The 23,154-nt window shown below is 39.7% G+C and overlaps 1 protein-coding gene across 1 annotated transcript in view; it reads right to left on the bottom strand.

Moving 5' to 3' along the window:
• LOC129060789 (carbonic anhydrase 13-like) overlaps window positions 1-23,154 on the bottom strand; it is a 35,358-nt gene that overhangs the window by 5,559 nt on the left and 6,645 nt on the right. Inside the window, exons 3-6 of the mRNA XM_063726456.1 lie at window positions 16,371-16,491; window positions 8,873-8,968; window positions 7,610-7,672; window positions 6,945-7,100 (exon numbers count right to left, since the gene is read on the bottom strand). Coding sequence (XP_063582526.1) covers window positions 6,945-7,100; window positions 7,610-7,672; window positions 8,873-8,968; window positions 16,371-16,491 — 436 coding nt within the window. The remainder of the gene's footprint in view (window positions 1-6,944; window positions 7,101-7,609; window positions 7,673-8,872; window positions 8,969-16,370; window positions 16,492-23,154) is intronic.

The following is a 23,154-nucleotide window of genomic DNA, read 5'->3' as shown; positions in this document are numbered from 1 at the left end:
CTCTCCAAAATCACCCGTGGCATTTCCATCCCTTTATACAAAACTACAAGCAGACGTATCACTTCCCAAGGCAGGAAAAAACTTGTTTGTAGATCTAGGGGAACGCACCGTCCTTACCATGAATGTGTCCAATTGCTAGGTATGCAGGGAAGCCCGTATGAGTCAACAGTGGCCATGGTATGGGATAGACAATCCCCCTTACTTACTAGCATCCCAAAACTCCAGCCTCACTTTCACTCCTCAGGAATGCGCACAGTCCTGGACACTTCCAGTAACAGGGACGGTGTGCATATCCCGCAAGTGGAATGATAAAACTCATCATGCCATAGGTGAAAGCCCCTGTCACCAAACCCTAACAGTCAACGCCTCCACAGCAGAGGGGTGGCCAAAATTACCCCACGGAGCTTGGTCTCCTTCTAACTTAAGCTACCTCAATTATGTCTTGTCAAAAAAGGCCTGATACTGTACAAACACCACAACCCTTATGAGGCATACCCCAGCCTAAGTGCACTGTGGGACAATCCTATGAACACCAGCCTCCAATGGATTGCCTCTGACGGATTCCTTTGGATATGTGGAACCCAGGCATACTCATGGCTACCTTATCCCTAGCAAGGTACTTGCTTCCTAGGCACAATTAAACCTGGATTCTTTTTACTTTCAAAGCAGGCGGGCAACATCCTCGGAGTCCCTGTGTATAACCTAGCCAGAGAAAAACAATCCTTGGAGGTAGAAGGGAGCCAAAGATGGCAAGAGGACGAGTGGCCTCCGCAACGGATCATGGAATATTACGGTCCTGCCACTTGGGCTGAGGATGGTTCATGGGGGTTATTGCACTTCCATATATATGCTAAATAGAACAATTAGACTACCAGCTGTTCTAAAGATAATCACTAACCAAACCACCTCAGCCCTAGAAATGCTCTCGTAACAAAACAGGCTACCACTAGACTACTTACTAGCAGAAGAAGGTGGGGTCTATGGTAAGTTTAATATCTCTAATTGCTGTCTTAACATAGATGATAACGGAAAAGCGGTTCTAGAAATCGCTTCAAACATCAGAAAAGTAGCCCATGTATCAGTCCAAACCTGGAAGGGATGGGACCCAACAAACCTTCTAGGAGGGTGGTTCTCTAATTTAGGAGGATTTAAAATACTGGTAGGGACAGTAATCTTCATCACTGGGTTCCTCTTGTTTCTCCCCTGTGTTATCCCACTAGCCACCAAACAATCCAGATGATGCTCCTGCTACAGCGACATGATGGATACGAACCCTTCTCTCAAGAATACCCCAAAAATTAAGTTTTTCTTTTTCCAAGGTGCTCATGCCACCCCTATGTCATGCCTGAAGTAGTTATTGAGAAAGTCATCGCTTTTCCTTTTTTCTATAACCAAATAGACAGGAATGAAAGATTCTCCCTGGGTCCTGAAAGCTGGGCAGGGGGTGAATAACTCCTCCCTCCTTTGGCTCAGTCCCAAGGCACAAGGCCACTGGTGCCAGCAGTGTGCATCAGCAAGATAGCAGAAGCAGGAAGAGAGCTGGCCGGAAGACACATACCCTCTGAAGACCGAGACGGAGGCCGTCCAGGTACTACGCAGCAGTTACATCAGACTGAGACACTTCTTGTTTACAGGAGACTATAAAACCCCTGCCTGCCCTGTCCTCACTTGGGGCTGACGCCATTTTAGACCTCAGCCCGTCTGCACCCAGGCATTCATTAAAACAGCCGGTTGCTCCACACCACCTCGTGTTGTCTGTTGGCGCGCTCTTGGGGTTTGAAACAATACAAGAGCCTTGCATCCCTGGGTGCAGATGGGCTGAGGCCTATGGCGTCAGTCCCAAGTGAGGACGGGGCAGGAGTTTTGCAGTTCTCTGTAAACAGGAAGTGTCCCAGTCTGATCTGACTGCTACATAGTACCCAGACTGCCTCCCTGTAGATCTTCAGGGGGTATGTGTCTTCCCGCCAGCTCTCTTCCTGCTTCTGCTATCTTGCTGACACACGCTGCTGGAGCAAGTGGCCTTGGGCCTTGGGACTGGGCCTGAGGAGGGAAAAGTTATTCATTCCCTTAAGCTTTCAGGCCCCGGGGAGATTCTTTCAGTGGGATTACAGGAGTGAGCCACTGCGCCCAGCCTGAGAAAGAGCTGTTATCCAGACTATATAAAGAACTCTTGCACACAACCCAATGTAAAAATGGACAGATAATCTGAACAGATACTTAACAAAAGGAGATACATACATAGCCAATAAGCATATAAAAAATGTTCAAAATCATTGGTCACTAGATAAATGCAAATTAAAATCACACACATACCCACTAGAATACCTAAAGTTAGAAAAACTGACAATGCCAAATGCTTGCAGGGGTATGAAGCAACTAGAAATCTCATATGTTGTTGGTGGGAATTTAATATGACACAGCCACTTTAGAAAACAATATAGTAGTAATTTACTCAGCTGGGCACAGTGGCTCATGCCTGTAATTCCAGCATTTTGGGGGGCCAAGGTGGGCAAATCACTTGAAGTCGGGAGTTTGAGACCAGCATGGCTAACATGATGAAATCCTGTCTCTACTAAAAATACAAAAATTAGCTGGGTGTGGTGGCGAGTGCCTGTAATCCCAGCTACTCAGGAGCCTGAGGTAGGACAATCTCTTAAACCCGGGAGGTGGTGGTTACAGTGAACCAAGATCACACCACTGCACTCCAGCCTGGGCAACAAAGCGAGACTCCTTCAGAAAAAAAAAGGAAAAGAAAACAATATAATAGTACTTTACAAAATTAAACAAACATGACCTAGTAATTCCAGTCCTAGGTATTGACACAAGACATATACAAATGTGTCCACACAAAAGTGAGCAAATTACTCCTAATATGCATATATGGATTGCTATTATTCATAATGGCCAAAAATTGAAAGCAAGCCAAATGTCCATCAACTGTGAAATATATTTTTTAAAAATATAATATATCCATACCATGGAATATTACACAGTAATAAAAATTAATGAAATGGGTCAGGTACCATGGGTCACACCTGTAATCCCAGCACTTTGGGAGGCCGAGATGGGTAGATCACTTGAGGCCAGGAGTCCAAGACCAGCCCAGCCAACATGGTGAAACCCCATCTCTACTAAAAATACAAAAATTGGCCGGGCGTGGTGATGCATGCCTGCAGTTCCAGCTACTCAGGAGGCTGAGGCAGCAGAATCACTTGAACATGGGAGGCAGAGGTTGCAGTGAGCCAAGATCTCGCCACTCCACTCCAGCCTGGGCAACAGAGCCAGACTCTGTCTCAGGAAAAAAATAAAATAAAATGGGTGAATCTTAAAAAGATTATACCAGTAAAAGAACTCAAACACAAAAATCTACTGTATGACTCATTTAAATTCTAGTGACAGCACATCAGTAGTTGCCTAGGACTATGGTGAAGAAGGTAAAGGACTGCAAAAGAGCACCAGAAAATTTTTGGCTGAGATCTCTATCTTTTATTTATTTATTTTGAGATATAGTCTTGCTCTGTTACCCAGGCTGGAGTACAGCGGCACAATCTGGGCTCACTTCAACCTTGCCTCCCAGGTTCAAGCGATTCTCCTGCCTCGGCCTCCTGAGTAGCTGGGATTACAGGCACGCACCACCATGCATGGCTAATTTTTGTATTTTTAGTAGAGATGGGGTTTTACCATGTTCCCCAGGCTGGTCTCGAACTCCAGACCTTAGGTGATCCACCCGCCTTGGCCTCCCAAAATGCTAGGATTAGAGCTGTGAGCCACCGCGGTGGTTGAGAACTGTATCTTGATTGTAGTAGTTGTAGCATGTCTATATACAGTTACCAAAATCAGCAACCACACACTTAAAATTCATGAGTTTCACTGCATGCAAATAATATCATAATAAACAAAAGAGGGTTGTTTTTCTTTAAAAGGAGAGTAGAAACAAAGCCAAGTATTTTGCACATTGAATTTCAGCTAAGTAACCCAATTTTGATGATTTAGGATAACCCAAAGAGACTTGGCAAGAGAAGCTGTCCCTCCAGAGAAAATGACAGACTTGTCTTCAAAAGGATCAGAAAATAGTACATTTATCACTCACTGGCATGGCAGTTAAGAATTTAGTCCTCAATGAGTGACTCGGAGAGAGAAAAATGGACTTAAATCAAGAAAAAGAAAATGAAAAACATCTGATTTGCCCCTTAGGTCAAACTGTGACTTGGCAAGAAATTGTGGAGAAAACCCTAGGAAAAAATCCGGAAAACACTACACTTAGTATTCATATCTCCTTAGGCATTTCTTGATTGTGACAGTATCTCAGACTTACCTTGTTTTTGATGACCTTGGCAGTTTTAACGACCTTGAGAATACTGACTATTTTATAGAATGTCCCCTGACTGGGTTTTGCCTGGTATTTTTTCATGGTTAGACTGGGACTGAATTTTTTTTCTTTTGCTTTATTCTTTAACTTTTAAAACTACCACAATATCAGATTTTAATAAATTGAATTGTTACTCAAATAACTTTCTCAATTTGGTTAAAAACTAAAATACGTGAAAGTGTTCCTACTATAGGAGATTTAAGTCAATGCTCCAAAGTGAATTAACAATCACTTCAGAGCTCTAAAACAGAGCTATTATTTTATATACTGCTCTGCATAAAAGCCACATTGATAATAGTAATCCATTGAGCCTCAGATAAGACAAAGTAGTGAATCCTCAGCTAGGCACTCACAATTCCTAAACTTGCAGGTAGATATTTTTAATAAGGTTAACTTTATTATTTTTAAGGAACTAAACTATATATTTTGATATATTCTCTTCCAAATCACTGGTGGATTGAAAACAAAAAACAAAACTAAACAAAATGTTATTTTCCAAGTGGCTTTAAGAAATAACAGCATCCTTGAGATAGAGGGAAAACATGATTCCCTTATTAACTACCTTGATGCTATAGTTTATTCATTCTTAATATTATTCAGTTCAAATTTAATAAAGAAATATAAAAGTAAACCATTTAGCATGTGACAGGGAGAAAAATGAATTTCCTTATTAAGGACTCTGAATCAGTAACAGGTCATTTTTCTCATGATACAATGATAGAAAAAATTCACAGGAGTTTTCATGTCAGTCAAGCTCTGGATTTCTATACAGACCTTTGTAAAATGTTTTAAAAATGTATGCACTAGGTTATTATTTGCCTTTAATCCTAGAGACAAAGTCAACAAGGAGAAACACCCAACAAAAGGAAGGATGTGTTCAGTGTCCCAAGGGGAAATGCTGCCTGAAATGATCTCGGTAAAGGTGGGCCAGCTCTGGTATCATTAGGAGGAAAAATAAACAGGTAGGCAGGTGGGCAAGCCCAGTACATGTGTACTTTATTAGCTGCAAAAATTACTAGACTATGTTCATGCTAAGATACTGCACCTAATTCAAAAAGAACAACAAAAACAAAACCAGTGAAGAAGCACAGCATCCAAGAACACACAGCATCCACCCATCAGATTGGCCAGCCCCATGGTTCAGCGCTCCAAGCACAGTTTCTGAACATTAAAGACTGGATATCCTGGCTAGGTGCAGTGGCTCATGCCTGTAGTCCTAGCACTTTGGGAGGCCGAAGCAGAAGGATCATTTGAGGCCAGAAGTGGATCACTTCAAGACCAATCAGAGCAATAATGCAAGACCCTGTCTACACAAAATTTATCAAAAAAAATAAGCCAGGCATGGTGGCATGCACCTGTAGTTCAAGCTACGTGGGAGGCTGAGGCAGGAAGACGAATGGCTTGAGCCCAGGAGTTCAAGGTTGGGGTGAGGTATGGTTGCACCGACTCCACACCAGCATGGCTGACAAACTGGGTATCCTGAGTCTAGCAGACTCTTGGCCTACAGGGGAAGCTCCATAAGTTTTTAACAGAAGAATGAGTGAGTAGATGTCTACACAGAAAGAGCCTCCCCACAGCCTCTCTGCAAACGCTTAAGCATTAAGCCCCTCAGACAACCCAACAAAAGTTTTTGTCAACAAATGCCAAAAGATCAACAATTCCTTCTCTCCCTCTCATTCCCCTCCCCTTTCTCTCTCTTTCCTCTTCTTATAATTATAGTAAGAACATTTAAATGCGATCCACCCTCTTAACAAAAAAAAATTTTTTGAGACAAAGTCTTGCTCTGGAATGCAGCAGCATGATCCTGACTCACTGCAGCATCCACCTCTTGGGTTCGAGCAATCCTCTCACCTCAACCCCTTGAGTAGCTGGGACTATAGGCACGCATCACCACACCTGGCTACTTTTTATATTTTTCGTAGAGACAGGGTTTTACCCAGGCTGGTCTCGAACTCCAGGACTCAAGCGATCCACCCACCTCAGCCTCCCAAAGTGCTGAGATTACAGGCAGGATCCACTGTGCCCAGCCTACCCACTTAACTAGCTTTTAAGCGTACAAAACAACATCTTCTTACACTTAGCAGGCACACATTTCTTAGGGCACTGCACCAATCACTGTCCTCAAGTTTCACTTGGAAATTTGTAGAAGCAGGTGTGGGGACTAAGGTCAGAAAGAAAAATGTCACCTTCTATAAGTAGCCTCTCTCTGATTTTTTTGTTTGTATCTCAGCCTGTTTATATCCCCATTTTTTGTTTGTTATCTCAGCCTGTTTATATCCCCATATCAAACAAACAGCAACAAAACAAAAGCAAATGATTATAGTGCTCAAAATGATGCTTCACTTTCATCAGTGTTGCTATGTACATTTCTAAGAAGTGGCAAATAAATCATCTAATCACAGGTCAAATACGAAAGGGACATAGATCTCATCTAGCCCAACCACCCATCTGATGAATAAAGGGAAAACACAGACTTCAAAACACAGCAGAAATTAAGGGCAGGGTTGAAAAAAAAAAAAAAAAAAGCCCAGTTTCCTCTGAGGGAATCAGTATCAACCTGGAAGAGATGATGTACCTGTTGAGAGCTGATGTTTATAGGTTGCTTTAAAACAATCCATGTGACACTCTCAAGAAGAGGTGGAACTGTAAGAGAACCAGGATATGTCCAGTAGTCCCAGGATGGTGGAAGCAGAGATAATGGGTCAAAATTTGTGAATCGAGTTTGTTTACCCTGGGGGAACATACAGAATTCCCACAAATTACAATGGGATAGCTTTACATAGACTTCAAAAAACATACATCCATGCACATCCATTATAATTCCATCAACAATATAGAATATCTGCATCTAGAATTATCTAATATCTTCCTTTAGTATCTTTAAAAAAGCATCTATCCTCATCTTAAAAATTTTAGATAAAGTAACATATAGATTTATTTAAGAAGCATAAGGTTTGTTTTAATATAAGTGGTCCCTTAAATGTGTTACAATTAAAGTCTTACTCTAATATAATACCAGAGACTAATTGTGCATAAGTATATTTATTCATGTTTATTTTAGGTAATTTAAGACCTTTACATTCAAAAGATAAATGGTAATAGGTTACTTCTGCTTTTTTTCATCAAGTATGTTGCAAACGTCAAAGCAGGCAGCGTATGTCTAAGTCTTTCAAGGGAGCTAAGAGACTGTGGAAGAGAAAAGAAATATGTTAATTATTAACAAATAGTAATTCATTTTACCTTTTCTTTAATGGAATCCAAAATGTCAGTAATCTTTTGCAGTCGGGAATTAGGTTCACCAATCTAAAAACATGAAATTTCAAAGGAAATGGTTACTGTAGCAGATCAAGTCTGAATCACTCAATTTCAGCCACTATTTTAAAATTATTTTTTTAAAAAAAACCTTATCCAGCACAGAACATACAGTGATTGTTCTATAACAAAGCTTCTCTTTTACCTGCAGGCCGTATCATGCCAGAAGGATCTGAACAACAAGATAATATTACAGGGTTCCTGTACTGAACTTTCAGCTTAGTCCCAAAACTAATAGTAACAGCTTAATATTTGTTAAGTTTTATCAGTGTTTAAGATGTAGGTTAACTTGAGAGAAACTTTGCATAAGACAGTCTAACAAATAACCTGTACTACTAAGCTAGATGTAACAGTCAGCCCCTCAATTCAAATGGACAATGGTGGCATCAAAATACTAGATGCAAACATGTCACACTTGCAGCCTAAAATGATTTGAGGTCCCAAATCAAGGGAATATATCATCATAAGCAAACTCATCATAAATTATAGATACACAAATGACCCTCTTTTCATTATTACAGATATTCTGAATCTACCTGCAGGTTTTAAAGCACGCGGATCCTGCCGCAACCACCCCTACTTGGTGTCCAAAGGCAAGGAATTGTTGCCATCCATGAAGCATTCTCTGTTCATGAGTTACAACACATGGAGAGTATGGGGTGTGACAAAGGGGCACGCCTACAAGAATGTGGAGGCAGAGGGAGGTGAGAAGCCCAACCTGTTCCCAGGTATGATGACAATAATTGTCTAACCACACGTGAATATTAGATTAAAGGAAATACAATAAAATTTTTTTAAAAACCAGTGAGCACATTGGGACAATATGTCATTGTGTTGAGATGAGTGTTTCAAGAATCAGGAGCTTGAACTTTATTCTGTCCTCAATAGTATACAATTAGGAAGAGCCCAGAATAAATGTTTTCTTCCAGTATCTCAGTTGTTATTTCTGCTGCTATTCTTGATGTTGATGCTGGTATTGTTATTCACATAAAAATGATCAATGGACAATAAGAAGACTTATAAGACAATGCTCCTAAATGAATATATAATTTTTAAATATTCATTTCAAAAGGAAAATGCTACACCTAAAATGAATTTACTATTAAATAAGATGGTTGAATGTCTACATCGTGACTGAAGCTCTTTATTCAACAAGGCTGATCATTTAAAATGAAAACAGTAGATTCTTACCTGTAAAAACACTCCCAAGACAGCCAGTCCATCTGGTTCATGAGCTGCCTCAACAAAGCTGGGGTATTTGTCTGAATTCCAATGAACAACATGGAGCTGAAAGGGAGATATACAACATAGTAGGAATGTTGTGTTAGACATCCTGAAAAACATAAATGCAAATAAAACATTTACAAATTTTCTGGTGCTGTACACTTATGTATAATGTATTTATCACAAGAATCTTGGGCAGAATCCTCTTATTTATTTTTGTCCAAAAGTGAAAGTTCATGCAGTGAAGGATCACAGTCACTTAACTAGCCTGTGGTGCACTATATTAAAGACTATATAGAATGCCTTGAGCATCCTAGCCGGACATGGTAGTACATGACTGTAGTCCAAGCTACTTAGGAGGCTGAGGCAGGAGAATCACTTGAACCCAGGAGGTGGAGGTTGCAGTGAGCTGAGATTGTGCCACTGCACTCCAGCCTGAGTGACAGAGCGAGACTTCGTCTCAGAAAATAAATAAATTTTTTAAAAAGCCTTGAACATCCTTCACAGCCCCTCCAGCCCTAACAAACTCCAGCCATTGCTCCCAAGTAACTGGAGACTCCTCCATGTCTTCCACAGATGAGACTGCAATGGAAGAGCCTCAGATCAGATCCCAGCTGGCAGTAAAGTCCATGGAAGAGGCCTGAGCTCACAGGTGGGTGCAGAAGTCAACCTCCTACACGGTAGGTTTTCCAGGACAATCCCGCTACCAAGGACAGTGAGGCTGTTTCTAAAACTGCCCAGTTAAATGTTTACTACCTGTCATTTTAAGACTATTTATGGCTTGAAAACACAAAGTCTCCTTTTCTTCTTAAGTAGCATTCAAACTTTTTTATTAAGAGCATTTTAAATTGGCAAATCATAACTGTATACATTTATGGGGCACAATGTAATGTTTTAATATATGTGTAAATGTGGAATGATTAAATCAAACTAATTAACATATTTGTCATCTCACACATAAAAATGCTTATCATTTTGATACATTTACCACGTTCTATGAATATGTTTAGATACTTTGCTGAGAGCAAGTTTCAATGGGGGAAAAAGAGGTAGAAAACGGGAGGGTAGCTGGTGCTACTAAGGAGGGGGATAAAACAAGGGGGAAGGGAAAGAGGTGGGGGGCCTGGAACTCTGGAAAACAGACTTCACCCACCCCTTACAACTCTACTCATATGCAAGTGGCCTTATGCAATACCAAAAGGTATCCTAAATGTTTTACCATTGCAAGCAATACAGTATCTCGAACACACCCACAAGGGTGAAAGATTTCAGAATAATGATAAAGGAGAAAACACTTTTGGGGAGTCTTCCCCAAAAGGACAAACTGAGATAGAAGCCAAAGGGCAATGCGACATGCCCAAAAGATTTAGCTACGATCATAAATGGTGATCAAGCCATGGTGTCCAAGGACCTGATATGAGGGAATGCTTCAGACAAGATCTCCTTCTAATGAATCCCTTTTGTTTATCAGGGAGGAAATTCTTATGTGAGCCTTCATGCCCAAATCATCTTTCTAGCTGACTGTTACAGAGAGGATTTAGCATATTCAAATACATGTTTATCCCATCCTTTAAATATAACTCTATGTCTTACAGGCAATTTATAGGAGATAATTTCTGGATAGATAACAATTATCATAAACAGTCAACTATAAAACAGTGCACCATCCACAAACGATCAAGGAAGACTGTGCAATATCAGGCTAGTAATATAAAAGTGGATTCCTGTAGTGCCATGTTCCAAGTTGGTGTGAGATAGTTGGGGGAGGAAAGAAACCTGAAAACACCAAGTGATGAAACAGAATTCATTTGGCTCACATGAGACAGATGACATTCACTGTCAGGGAAGGGCTGATAAGGATGTTAAAATTGTTTTAAGTGGCTCCGTGCCAATGCACCAGTTCTCTCAGTAAGAGATGAGACCAGAGAGAGAAAGATATAGAATGACTTCGTTAGGATCGCAACCAGAACTGATCAAAAAATGAATGTGTAACTAAAGAGAGATGAATGGATATATATATATATATCCATTCTGCTAGATAAAAGTACAACTATTTAAACTATGATGTGAAACTAGGCCAAGAAAATATTTTTCTTTCTCTCCTACACACCTTAACTGGCAACAATACCTTCACAGAGGAACTGATACCACTTCTATTAGCATTTATATTGTAATTAAAACATTAAAAAAATAGCAAACTCACATTTCCTGACTAACAATAACTAGAGCAGTGATTTGAGCTGAATGACAAGAAATTGTAACCACTACAAAAATGAAAATTAGATTCTTCCCTACTGGCAACTAATTTCTAAATAATAATATTAAAATTTAGCAGCTTCAAATTGCATATTAGTGGTATGCAGAATATACTGCCAAATACTATGTCAAAAATCCATGATGAATGTTGAAATCAGTTTCATTATTAGCTGCATATTTAAAATGCTTGCTATATAGTCTGCCTAAACTTTCATTAGATAAAGTTCCAAACACAGAATGGACGATTAGCCTAGTTTTGTAGATGCCTAACGTTTGGGATTAAACTTTTCTTGATTTAGATCACTTTAATCTCTCTGTAATATTATAAACCATCATATTAGGCCTAAAATTAAAGTTGTATATGTTGCAACTTTAAATGTCTTTTTTCTTTCTTTCACTTCTTCTTTTTACTCACAAGGGAACATAACTTGATGATGATCATGAACTTCGTACAAAAGTGGCTGGAAAAACTAATCAACTCTTTGGAATCACGGAGCCGAGCACAAAGGGGTTCTTTTGAATGTGAAACCAAATGCAAGGACTCCCAAATGCCCCCATCTCCAGCCTTGACCTTTTCTTAAACTGGAAGTTTTTATCCAATAGCCTACTTGAACATGAGCCTAGAATGCCTAACAGACATCTCAAACTTAACCTGTCTAAAACAGAGAGTGAATTCCTCTCTGCAACCTTCTCCTTCCCAGACTTGCACATTTCAGTAAATGGCACCACCAGCCTCTGATATGCTTACACCGAAACCTTAAGAGTGTTTCTAAACTCCTCTTTTTCCTTCCTTCAATCATGACATCCTTTTCATCAGCAAACCCTATTGACTTTATCTCCCAAACATCATAGATTTGTCCAGCTCTCTTCGTCTCCACCACCCCCAGAGTCCAAATTACTGTCACTGCTCACTTGAATGACTTCCATAACCTTCTAGTTTTTCTCCCTACATCAACATTTGCCTGACAACAGCCTCCTCTCCACCCAGCAGCTAGTTATATTTTGTAAAATATAAAGCAGAACATGTCATTCCCCGATCAAAACCTTCCATTGTCTTCCTCCCACTGCATTACAGATAAACTTCAGACTGCTTACAATCCCCAACAGCACCCGATGTGGCATGGTCCCTGTCTGCCTCTCTGGGACAGAGCACATAACTTTTCCTTTCTCATTAACTCCAATCCTAATAGGCCAATGACTTTCTCCTCTTGAACATGCCAGCCTCACTCCCTGCCTTAGAGCACTTGTGCTTGCTGCTCCACTTCCTGGAATGCTCTCTCTAGATTTTTCTCATAGTGCTTTCTTCTTATCATTCAGTCTCAATTCATGTATCACCTCAAAGAAGCTTTTCCTAAGCCCTCAGCCCCTCTACCAAATCACATGGTATTGTTCCCATCAAAGAACTTACCATGCACCATTTATTTATTTGTTTATTGTCTACCTCTCCCACCCCACCAACCCTGAGGTTTGACCCAGACTTTCTCTATCTGCATTTCCTATCTCAACCCAGAAACATGGATCCTGCCCTCCCTCACTCTCAAACCCACCAAATGACAAATGCCACTAAAGCTGCCACTGCCAGCCAGCCAGCCTCCACCTGCACTCTCATTTATTGCCTGGAACTTTCCCCAAAAGTTTCCTCCAAAGCTCCCCTTAGCCACTCCTGCTTCCATCCAATCTATTCTCAAACACTAGTTGAATTATTTTTGAAATGCAAATATCACCACTTTCCAATGCAAAGCCTTTCAGTGGCTTCCCATTGCACTTAGAATCACCTTCATAAATCTTACCAGGACTTACCTCAGTAAGATCAGGCCCTTCCCAGCCTCTCCAACTTTGCCTCTGACAACTCTCCCCTTCATTCTCCATGCTCTAACTACACTGTTAAAGGCCATACTGTTTTTCAAATGTGTGATCCTCCTTCCCAACCCACGTCCTCACACATGATTTTATGCAAAACCACTGCTGTCTCCCCACTTGACCTGGTTCCCTCCCCTTCATCCAAACCAGGTTTTAAGTTAAACCAGGTTTAACTTAAAACGGATGCCTATCCCACAGGACAGCATTTTCTGACCTCAAATATGTGTGAGGCTGCACTCCTTTCAGGGTAAGCATCAGTAAGCTGTGTAAAGATTAGGAGCATGGTTGATTCTCAATGAATTCTTACTGAGTGAAAGAATGAATGAATATATAAGCCAATGAAATAAGAAGCAATCATCCCTCCTTGGCCTCCTGAAGTGCTGTGATTACAGGCACGAGTCACTGCACCCAACCTTGGAATTGTACACTGTTCCTTAACATGCATTCAAGGCTATTTCTTATTTCATTGACAGAGTCTGGCCATCTTGCCTAGGCTGGTCTGAAACTCCTGGGCTGGGATTACAGGCATGAGCCACTGCACCCACCCTTGGAATTGTATACTGTTCTTTAATATGCATTCAAGGAGTTTCAGACCAGCCTAGGCAAGATGGCCAGACTCTGTCTCTACAAAAAATAAAAAATAATTACCCAGATGTGGTGGTGCCCACCTGTGGTCCCAGTTGCTCTGGAGGCTAAGGTGGGAGGATCCCTTGAACCCAGGAGGTCAAAGCTACAGTGAGCCATGTTTGTACTGTGGCACTCTAGCCTGGGCAACAGATCGACAGCCTATCTCAAAGAAAAAGAAAGAGAAAAGAAAATCTATTCCAAGCTTTATCCACAAAGCTTTATCTTTCAATGCTGGCGCTGGTCATAGTTTCTTTGTTAGATTCTCTCATATAAAAAAAAAATATATATATATATATATAATATATATATATATATATACTGTCCGGGCACGGTGGCTCATGCCTGTAATCTGAGCACTTTGGGAGTCCGAGGCAGACAGATCACCTGAGGTTGGGAGTTCAAGACCAGCCTGACCAACATGGAGAAACCCTGTCTCTACTAAAAATACAAAATTAGCCAGGCATGTTGGCGCATGCCTGTAATCCCTGCTACTCGGGAGGCTGAGGCAGGAGAAGCACTTGAACCAAGGAGGCGGAGGTTGCAGTGAGCTGAGATCACACCATCGCACTGTAGCCTGTGCAACAAGAGCAAAACTCGTGTCTTAAAAAAAAAAAAAATACTGTTTGTTTAAAGCATGTATAAAAATATATGTCTTGAAATATACTTAAAAATTCCAAGGTACTTCTGATTTGTGTAATATTTACCTGGAGGACTCATACTTAGGTGTCTTAACATGAATTGAGTCTCCAAGGTCTCCATGTGAAACAAAAGAAGGGAAAATAATTATCTGGAATGTTGTAAGTTGTACCTAAGTTTTTTAATAAGTGAAATTTGCATTACAAATTTTTTCTATTCATAAATACATAAGTGAACCAAAGGTTTTGGTCCTTTCCTTCACTGGTTTGCTTTAAAATAAATAAAAAAAAAAAGATAATGATTTATTGCATAACAACAACAACAAAAAGTCTTTATCTACAAAAATGGCCCTTGATCTACAGGTAAGGATTCTGAGCCTCTGATATATGTCAGGAGGACCCTTTTCAGGAAACGACTTGCCAGCTGGCAGAAAACCTAAGCCTCTCTGAGGATGTAGTACTTTCAAGTTTATTAAAGTACAAGGTGTAACCACACACAGCATTTTGACCAATTTTCCTGAGTTGCTAAGGAAAATGAGAGACCAGTGATCCAAAGCAACCAGTAATTAGTCCCGAGGGCACTTTTGACATTTAGAACATGTTATATTCAAAACATAAAACTTTATACAAATTCAGCAGTCCCACTTTCAACCTTCTTGACATAGTTTGTCCACCATCATAAAAAACTTTGTCACATAATTGTACATATAATTAACAGTTTTATTATCTTGACTCATTTCAAAAGAGTATGGGACTGTAGTATTAGAGTGGGTGTGGGGGAGTGGGCGCTGGATTTGCAGATCATTTGGTAATGTCCTCATTATTTGGATGAAGAAACTGAAGTCAAGACAATTAAAGTGATTGTCCTAAACTCAAAAAATGGCTCTTACAACTAGAACTCCTACTTTTTTCTAAGATAAATTTGTTAACTAATTAAAAATAATATATATTCAAAAAAAAAAAACTTTGTATGTACATTTTATTTCTCTACCCTGAGGACAGAGAAGGTTCCATACCCTAAAGCTACTTGGCTTCAAACACAAGTGATTTAGTGGCAAAGCAAATGTTTTGGATGATAACCTTAAAGGGCAGAGGTACATGTCAATGGAAGAGTGAAACTGGAAAAAAGTTCTGATTGTCGGATTTCTCTGAACAGCAGGGCGTTACGGGGCATCTAAACTCTACAGCTCAGTAACCATGAGAACATGAAGAAAAATTGCACTTGCCTGATAACTTAGCTCTGTCTTGCCTAGGCAACTCAGAAACCAAATTATTTTCACGTGAATAGTATTGACTGAGTCATATAATTCACTTTCATCTCATGGTAAATTAGGTGTTAGTAATATTTAATCATATTAAACTTGAAGCTTATTATGCTTTGTTCTTTAACCAGAGGATTAAAAGAAGTAGAGCATTGTTTTAATCCAGATCCTCCACAGAGTATTATTAGTGAATACAATTATAAGGAAAAAGGAGTAGAAACAACTCAATGAATGCTTTGTTGTGTTATGATTTACCAATAAGCTGAATAACAGAGATTTTTATTTTATACCTGTAAATATAGAGTTTAGAAGAGTTTGTCTTTTTTTTTTTTCCTCAGTGAAACTTTGCCATTTACCTATTTAAATATTACCTATTTAATGTGGTCTTTACATATTAGTGGATATTTGTATCTGGATGAAATATGACCACATTTGGACATAAGACAAATGTTTCTTTCTCTCTCTTCTCACTGGCCTTTCAGTAGATAGAAGCAATTTGTAATTTGCTATCAGACAGATCTAGATTTAAACCTGTCTCAATGCTTCCTAGCTGGATAAATTACTCAATCTCTCCAGCAACCAGTTTACTCATTTCTAAAATGGGAACATATAACCCTAAGCTCTCAGGGTTGGTTTAAGGCTTAGGAGGGCAACATTTGAAACTCTCATATTCATAAACTCTCATATTGAATGATTAAAGCAATTTCAGACACTAAGATACCTAATTGGCTCAGGATCTATTTGGAATCAGTAAAGTTGTCTCTGTACCCCTTAAATCCCACCATGTAGGAAAACTGTGAATCACAGATATGTCTGATGGCTTACCTCTGCAGCATAGCTCACTCCATCTACTATGTGCTCGGAGCCATGATCATCAGCAGACCCACAGTGAAGGTGAAACTGCCGTAACCTGTAGCTTCCAGTGAGAGGACCACCACGCAGAACTAAACAACAACATGTTTTACATTGTTAGCAAGAAAAAAATATTTAAATAAGCTGCTCAAACCACAACATCTCCCTGAATTACTCCATACATTCATGTCCTCCAAGGAATTTTTTACAAATGTGTCATTTGCTTTGCTGACAAGAATACCACTTTTAAATATGTGTAGATTGAAAATAGAACATTTTTAAAAGCTTAAAGCATCCACAATACAGATTTTTATGGAACACCTGGGAAATCATAACAGACATGCTGGTTAGAAAGGCATAGAAATTAGGACTTCTGAAAGGTAAAGAATGCTTGTGTTTACCTGAGGATACATCAGCCTGTCTGAATAAGGATGTGACATGCAGAACGGTCCAGTTTGAGCTTGGTAGAGCAGTGCAGCATTGTGGTTAGGGCACAGCCTTCAGCAATTAGAAGGCCTACACTCATGCTGCCTTTTCCTAATTATGTGATCTTGAACAAACTCTAACTTCTTTTTTTTTTTCTTGAGACAAGGTCTCGCCCTGTTGCCCAAGCTGATGCAATCACGGCTCATTGCAACCTCTAACTTCTGGGCTCAATTCGTCCTCCCACTTTAGCCTCCCGAGTAGCTAGAACTACAGGTGTGCACCACTACACCCAGCTAATTTTTTTTTTGTTTTTGTTTTTAGTTTTTTTTGTAGAGACAGGGTCTCACTATGTTATCCAGGCTGGTCTCAAACTCCTGGCCTCAAGCGATCCTCCCAAAGTGCTATGATTACAGGCATGAGCTACCACACCTGGCCACAAACCCTAACTTCTAAGCTTTATCTTCCAAGTGTAACAACAAGATAGTAATAGGATCTCCTCTTAATGCTGTCATTAAAACAGAAGAAAAATTGAACACAAAGCACTTATTACTACCTGACACACAGTCAACACAATCAACACAGTTTTTTTTACTGTAAAAACAGGCAAAGCAAGCATACCTTTTGTCCTTAAATTCTATATTCTTGGGGAAATGTGAAATATAGGACAAAAATAATTTTTCAAAAATCTGTCATATCTTTGTCACTTTGACAAAGTACATTTGAGTAATTTCCTCAGTAAATATGATCTCTAAAACTATGACAATAAATCATATCTTAAGTATATAGAAAAGCTTCTTAATAGAAAACATAGTCCTAAATTGTCTCATCCTAATTAATCTTTATTGGGCATGTTTAAAGCATATGGGAGAATCAGGAAGCACTGGAAGCTAAATATACCGTAAGCATTATTAAATTTCCATGAACAGTCTTGGCATGGTGGCTCACACCTGTAATCCCAGTAATTTGGGAAGCCAAGGAGGGAGGATCGCTTGAGCCCAGGAGTTCAAGACCAGCCTGGGCAACATAGCAAGACCCCATCTTATTATTTAAATATATATTTATATTTATATACATTTAATATGTATATATTTAATATAAATATATATCTTTGATATTTAATATCTGTATATAGAAATATTATATATATTTTTTTTAGCTGGGTGTGGTGGTTCACACCTGTAATCCCAGCACTTTGGGAGGCTGAGGCAGGTGGATCACTTGAGGTCAGGGGTCTGAGACCAGCCTGGCCAACACGGTGAAACCCTGTCTCTACAAAAAGAAAAAAAAAATACAAAAATTAACCAAAAGTGCTCACTTGAACCCAGAAAGCAGAGGTTGCAGTGTTTTGGGATTTGGTATTTTTTTTTTTTGAGACAAGGTCTCTCTCTGTTGCCCAGGCTGGAGTACAGTGGGGCTCAAACTCGCAGCCTCAATTAATCCTCCCACATCAGCCTCCCTAGCGGCTGGGACTACAGGCGCACACAGCTACGTCCAGCTAGTTGTATTTTTTTTTTTTGCAGTGATGGGGTTTCATCATATTGCCCAGGCTGGTCTCAAACTCCTGGTCTCAAGTGATCCTCCTGCCTCAGCCTCGCAAATTGCTGGGATTACAGGTGTGAGCCACCATACCAGCCTTAAATTTGACTGTTTAAAAATTTTGGTAATTTGCTAACCCTAGCCATTTTCCTAAACTACACTGTAGTCAGCTGTCTTGAATGACAAGCAAGCTGGCAACAGGATCTGTTTGCTCACGCATTTACTCTCTGCCAATTAGGATACAAATTCCTTTAAGGCAGAAACTGTTTTGGTCCCCTGTATCTCCAGTGCCCAGAGAGTACTTGAATCAATTAATATTACCACGATAAAATAAGAGACGTCACCTGTTAAAGCACTCTTCCACAAACTTTAGTTTGTAGGGATGCTACTGAAGTTACCTGGGAATCACTAAAAACTAAGTTCTTAGGACTAGTGAACCTGAGAATAATCACTTTATGGTAAACTTGTTCTCTGAAGTAAAGATACATGAACAGCACATCTGCAATTTGCTTGGAATCTAGAGAAACAAGAGCCAAGAGCACAAATCTGCCAGGATTACACCGAGAGAAAGACAGAGAGGGAGAGAGAGAGAGAGAAACCAAAGGACATAGATGTTCCCACTCAGTACGACCTTGTATTATTTAGGGAGTCAGAAGAACCTTCATTAAATCTGGCTTATTTTACTCAGAGCATATACACACCAAGCTACTCTCTCATTCAACAATTATTAAGAGCTTACGATGGGCTAGCAATTATTCAATACTAAATATTCAATGATAAACAAGTTTCTCCTTATCCTTAAGAAACTTAGTCTAGTGAAGGAAACAAATAATCATAATAGAGCTTTATATAATTGTCACATTGTCATAGGTTACCAATTCATTTCCTAGCTATCTTGGCTCCTGGGGGGATTATACACCTATGGTATGTCCACCTACTAAATCTTTTTCTGTTTGTTGTTTGTTTTTGTTTTTGTTTTTGTTTTAAGAATATATAGCGTAAGATCTTGGGAATAATTTGTTTGACTTCAGGCAGTTACCTAGAACTAGATAATGGAAGCATGACTGAGAAATTGGCATTTTCTAGAGATAAAAATTAAAGAACAATCACTGAATTCATCAAGTTACTGCTCTTCCTAACAGGACTTTCTTAATCAGAATACAACTTTCTTTTTGATATCTTTTTAAAATTTCAGCACACGTGTTTTATCCACAAAAAGAACACACACCATTATTGTTAGTAGTAGTAGTTACTCATTGTTATTGAGCGCCTACTATAATCCAAGAACTATTTCATTTATAAAATACAAAAATTAGTACCACATATTTTTTAAAAATAAAGGTTCCAACAATGAATAATGCTTAACTATTTAAGTGGTAAATGGTAAATATTAATTGATTTCTGGTGGTTTGTAACTTTATTGAGAGTTAATCTATGTATGCTAAGGTACCCTAATGCTATGTCATGGTATTTTCCATGTCTTTCCATCATACAAGTGTTGTTTTTTTTTTTTTGTAACTTAAACACACATGTATTGAGCACCTACCATGTGCCAGGCACCATGCTAGGTAGGTAAGTAAGACATAGTTGTTGCTCATAGAGAGCTTTAGCTAAATGGAAAGACAGAGAAGCCAACTAGCAGTTACAACATAATGTGGAGAGTTCTGTGTTAGGAAAACTCCAGGATGCCCTGGGAGCCATAGCAAGGGTGTTAGGGCATCAGGTGAGGTTCCCAAAGCAGCGAGATACTGTTTGAGTCCAGGAAGACCAGGAGCTCAGGTGAGAACAGCCTTGTCTTTCTTCTTCAAACTACTATTTCCCCTGTATATTACAGCCAACTGGAAGTCTTCCTGAAGAATTTCATGATCCAGGCATGGCACAGTGACTCATGCCTATAATCCCAGCACTTTGGAAGGCCAACGCAGGTGGATTACTTGAGGCCAGGAGTTTCAGACCAACTTGACCAACATGGCGAAACCCTGTCTCTACGAAAAATGCCAGGAGTTCGAGACCAGCTTGACCAACATGGTGAAACCCTGTCTCTACTAAAAATACAAAAAATTAGTTGGGCATGGTGACATGCGCCTGTAATCCCAGCTACTCAGGAGGCTGAGGTGGGAGAATCACTTGAACCCAGGAGGCAGAGGTTGTAGTGAGCTGAGATTGCACCACTGCACTCTAGCCTGGGTGACAGAGTGAGACCTTGCCTTAAAAAAAAAAAAAAAAAAAAAAATTCATGAGCTAGGCATGGTAGTGTGCGACCGAGTGGGGAGAAGCAGTGGAGCCCAGGAGTTCTGGGCTTCAGTGAGTTATGGCTGGGCAGCTGCATTCCAGCCTGGGAACAAAGCAAGTGAAGAAAAGAAAGAGAGAGAGAGAGAAGCAGAAGGAGGAGGAAGGAGGGAAGGAGGAAGGAAGGGAAAAATTTCACATCCACCTCCTCCCTTTTGCTCCCTTTTGAAAGGATTTTTGGGTAGTACTCTAAAGGTTTAACTACGGAGCATGGATGTGTCCAGCCAAACACGCCCTCCAAGGACTATGAGGAAGATTTCATGCCTGTGGTTTATTGACATGCCTGAGGTGGGATTCAGGGTTAATCCTGGTCAAAAATGGCTTCTTTACAAAATGGAAACTGTTTTATTCAAATTAATGTGGTTTGCTACAGAAAGTATCTTTGTGTTTTTTATAGTTTACCAAAAATAAAAAAAAAAAAAAAAACCAGCAAAAACTTGTTTAACTATGGTGATTTCTTCTTTTTAATTGATTTAATCTCCCAAGTCACCATGAAACAATCTCTTTTGGTTTATCTTGAGAAAAGAAGAATAAGAATCATGACCCATATTTACATAGCTACTGTCTCAGAGGACTACAAAGTACTTTATGGATATTTTCAATTAATCCTGGTAATTTTATTGTGAACTAGATAGGAAAAGGATCTTCATTTAAAAGAAAGAGCACACACTACTGATGACTAAGTGTCAAATCTGGAAACATAAATTGATTTCACTGATTAACCCGAAGTAGAAGGAAAATGACAGGAAGAGAAAAACAGAAGAGAGAGAGAGAAACCTGGGTTCTCACAGAGCAAAGTAGAGTAGAAAATTTTTACACTATGAATGTCTGCATTTATAAAAAATATACTTAAAGTTTTAGATGAAGTAAAATGTCATCATTTCTTATTCTAAAATGAGGAATGAGTAGCTTTACTTTTTTTTTTTTGAGATGGAATCTTGCTCTGTTGCCCAGGCTGGAGTGCAGTGGCATGATCTTGGCTCACTGCAATCTGCACCTCCTGGGTTCCAGCCATTCTCCTACCTCAGCCTCCTGAGTATCTGGGATTACAGGTGTGTGTCACCACTCCTGGCTAATTTTTGTATTTTAGTAGAGACAGGGTTTCACCATGTTGGCCAGGCTGGTCTCGAACTCTTGACCTCAGGTGATCTGCCCACCTCGGCCTCCGAAAGTGCTGGGATTACAGATGTGAGCCACCACACGAGGCCTTATTTTTTAATTTATTTATCTTTTTATTTTCTGAGACAGCTTCACTTTTTAAATGTTTGACATATTGTAAACAGTAACAAACTACACTTATGGGTGGTATAAACTTTGTATTTAGAAGACTTGGACACCTTTACAATATATCTATTACATTAACCACAAGAGATGGGGTCTCCCTATGTTGCCCAGCTGCCCTCAAACTCCTGGGCCTAACTAATCATCCTCCTTCCTCAGTAGTGGGGTCTACCAGTGTGTGTCAGCATGCCTGACTTAACCACTTTTATTAACATAGATTCACAAAACCGAGGGGTTGAAAGAAATATAGTTGAACATGTATATAAAAGGCCAGGTCCCTCCTTACTTGGCATTTCCTCCAAAAAGTTGAAAATACCATCTATTTATTTGTCTTTATGCATTTTTTACAATGCTTTGATGAAAATGTACTACTTAGGCCAGTGTAGTGGCTCCCAGCACTTTGGGAGACTGAGGCGGGCGGATCCGTTGAGCCCCTGAGTTCAAGATCAGCCTGGGCAATATGGCAAAACCTTTTCTCTATGAAAAATACAAAAATTAGCTGGGCACGGGAGCACTTGCCTGTGGTCCCAGCTACTCAGGAGGCTGAGGCAGGAGGATTGCTTGAGCCCAGGAGGTCAAGGCTGCAGTGAGCCATGATTGCACCACTGCACTCCAGCCTAGGCAGCAGAGTGAGACGTTGTCCCAAAAAAAAAAAAATAAATAAATAAGAAAAAAAAGGCCGGGCGCAGTGGCTCACACCTGTAATCCCAGCACTTTGGGAGGCCGAGGCTGGTGAATCACCTGAGGTCAGGAGTTCGAGACCAGCCTGATTAACATGGAGAAACCACGTCTCTACTAAAAACACAAAATTGGCTGGGCATGGTGGCACATGCCTGTAATCCCAGCTACTTGGGGGGCGGAGGCAGGAGAATTGCTTGAACCCGGAAGGCACAGGTTGCGATGAGCCAAGATTGTGCCATTGCACTCCAGCCTGGGCAACAAGAGTGAAACTCCATCTCAAAAAAAAAGAAAAAAATCTTACCACTTTTATGAATTTGACAAATATGAAGAAGAAATGTGGTTGGGCTTATAATTTTTACTAACAATAAGGCTTTACATAAATACAAGATATTACTACTAATCTAAATCTAGGTTCAATTAATAAGTAAAAACTTTCTTTCAATTAAGGATTTTTAAAAATTAACTATATTTTTTCATTAATATAGCAAATACAGCATCATCCTGATCTTAGATTAAAAATAAAAACAATCTGTCAGAGGCCCTA

Source organism: Pongo abelii, chromosome 7 (assembly GCF_028885655.2).
Source record: "Pongo abelii isolate AG06213 chromosome 7, NHGRI_mPonAbe1-v2.0_pri, whole genome shotgun sequence".
Classification (NCBI taxonomy): Eukaryota; Metazoa; Chordata; class Mammalia; order Primates; family Hominidae; genus Pongo; species Pongo abelii.
This window is presented reverse-complemented; position numbering and strand designations above follow the sequence as displayed.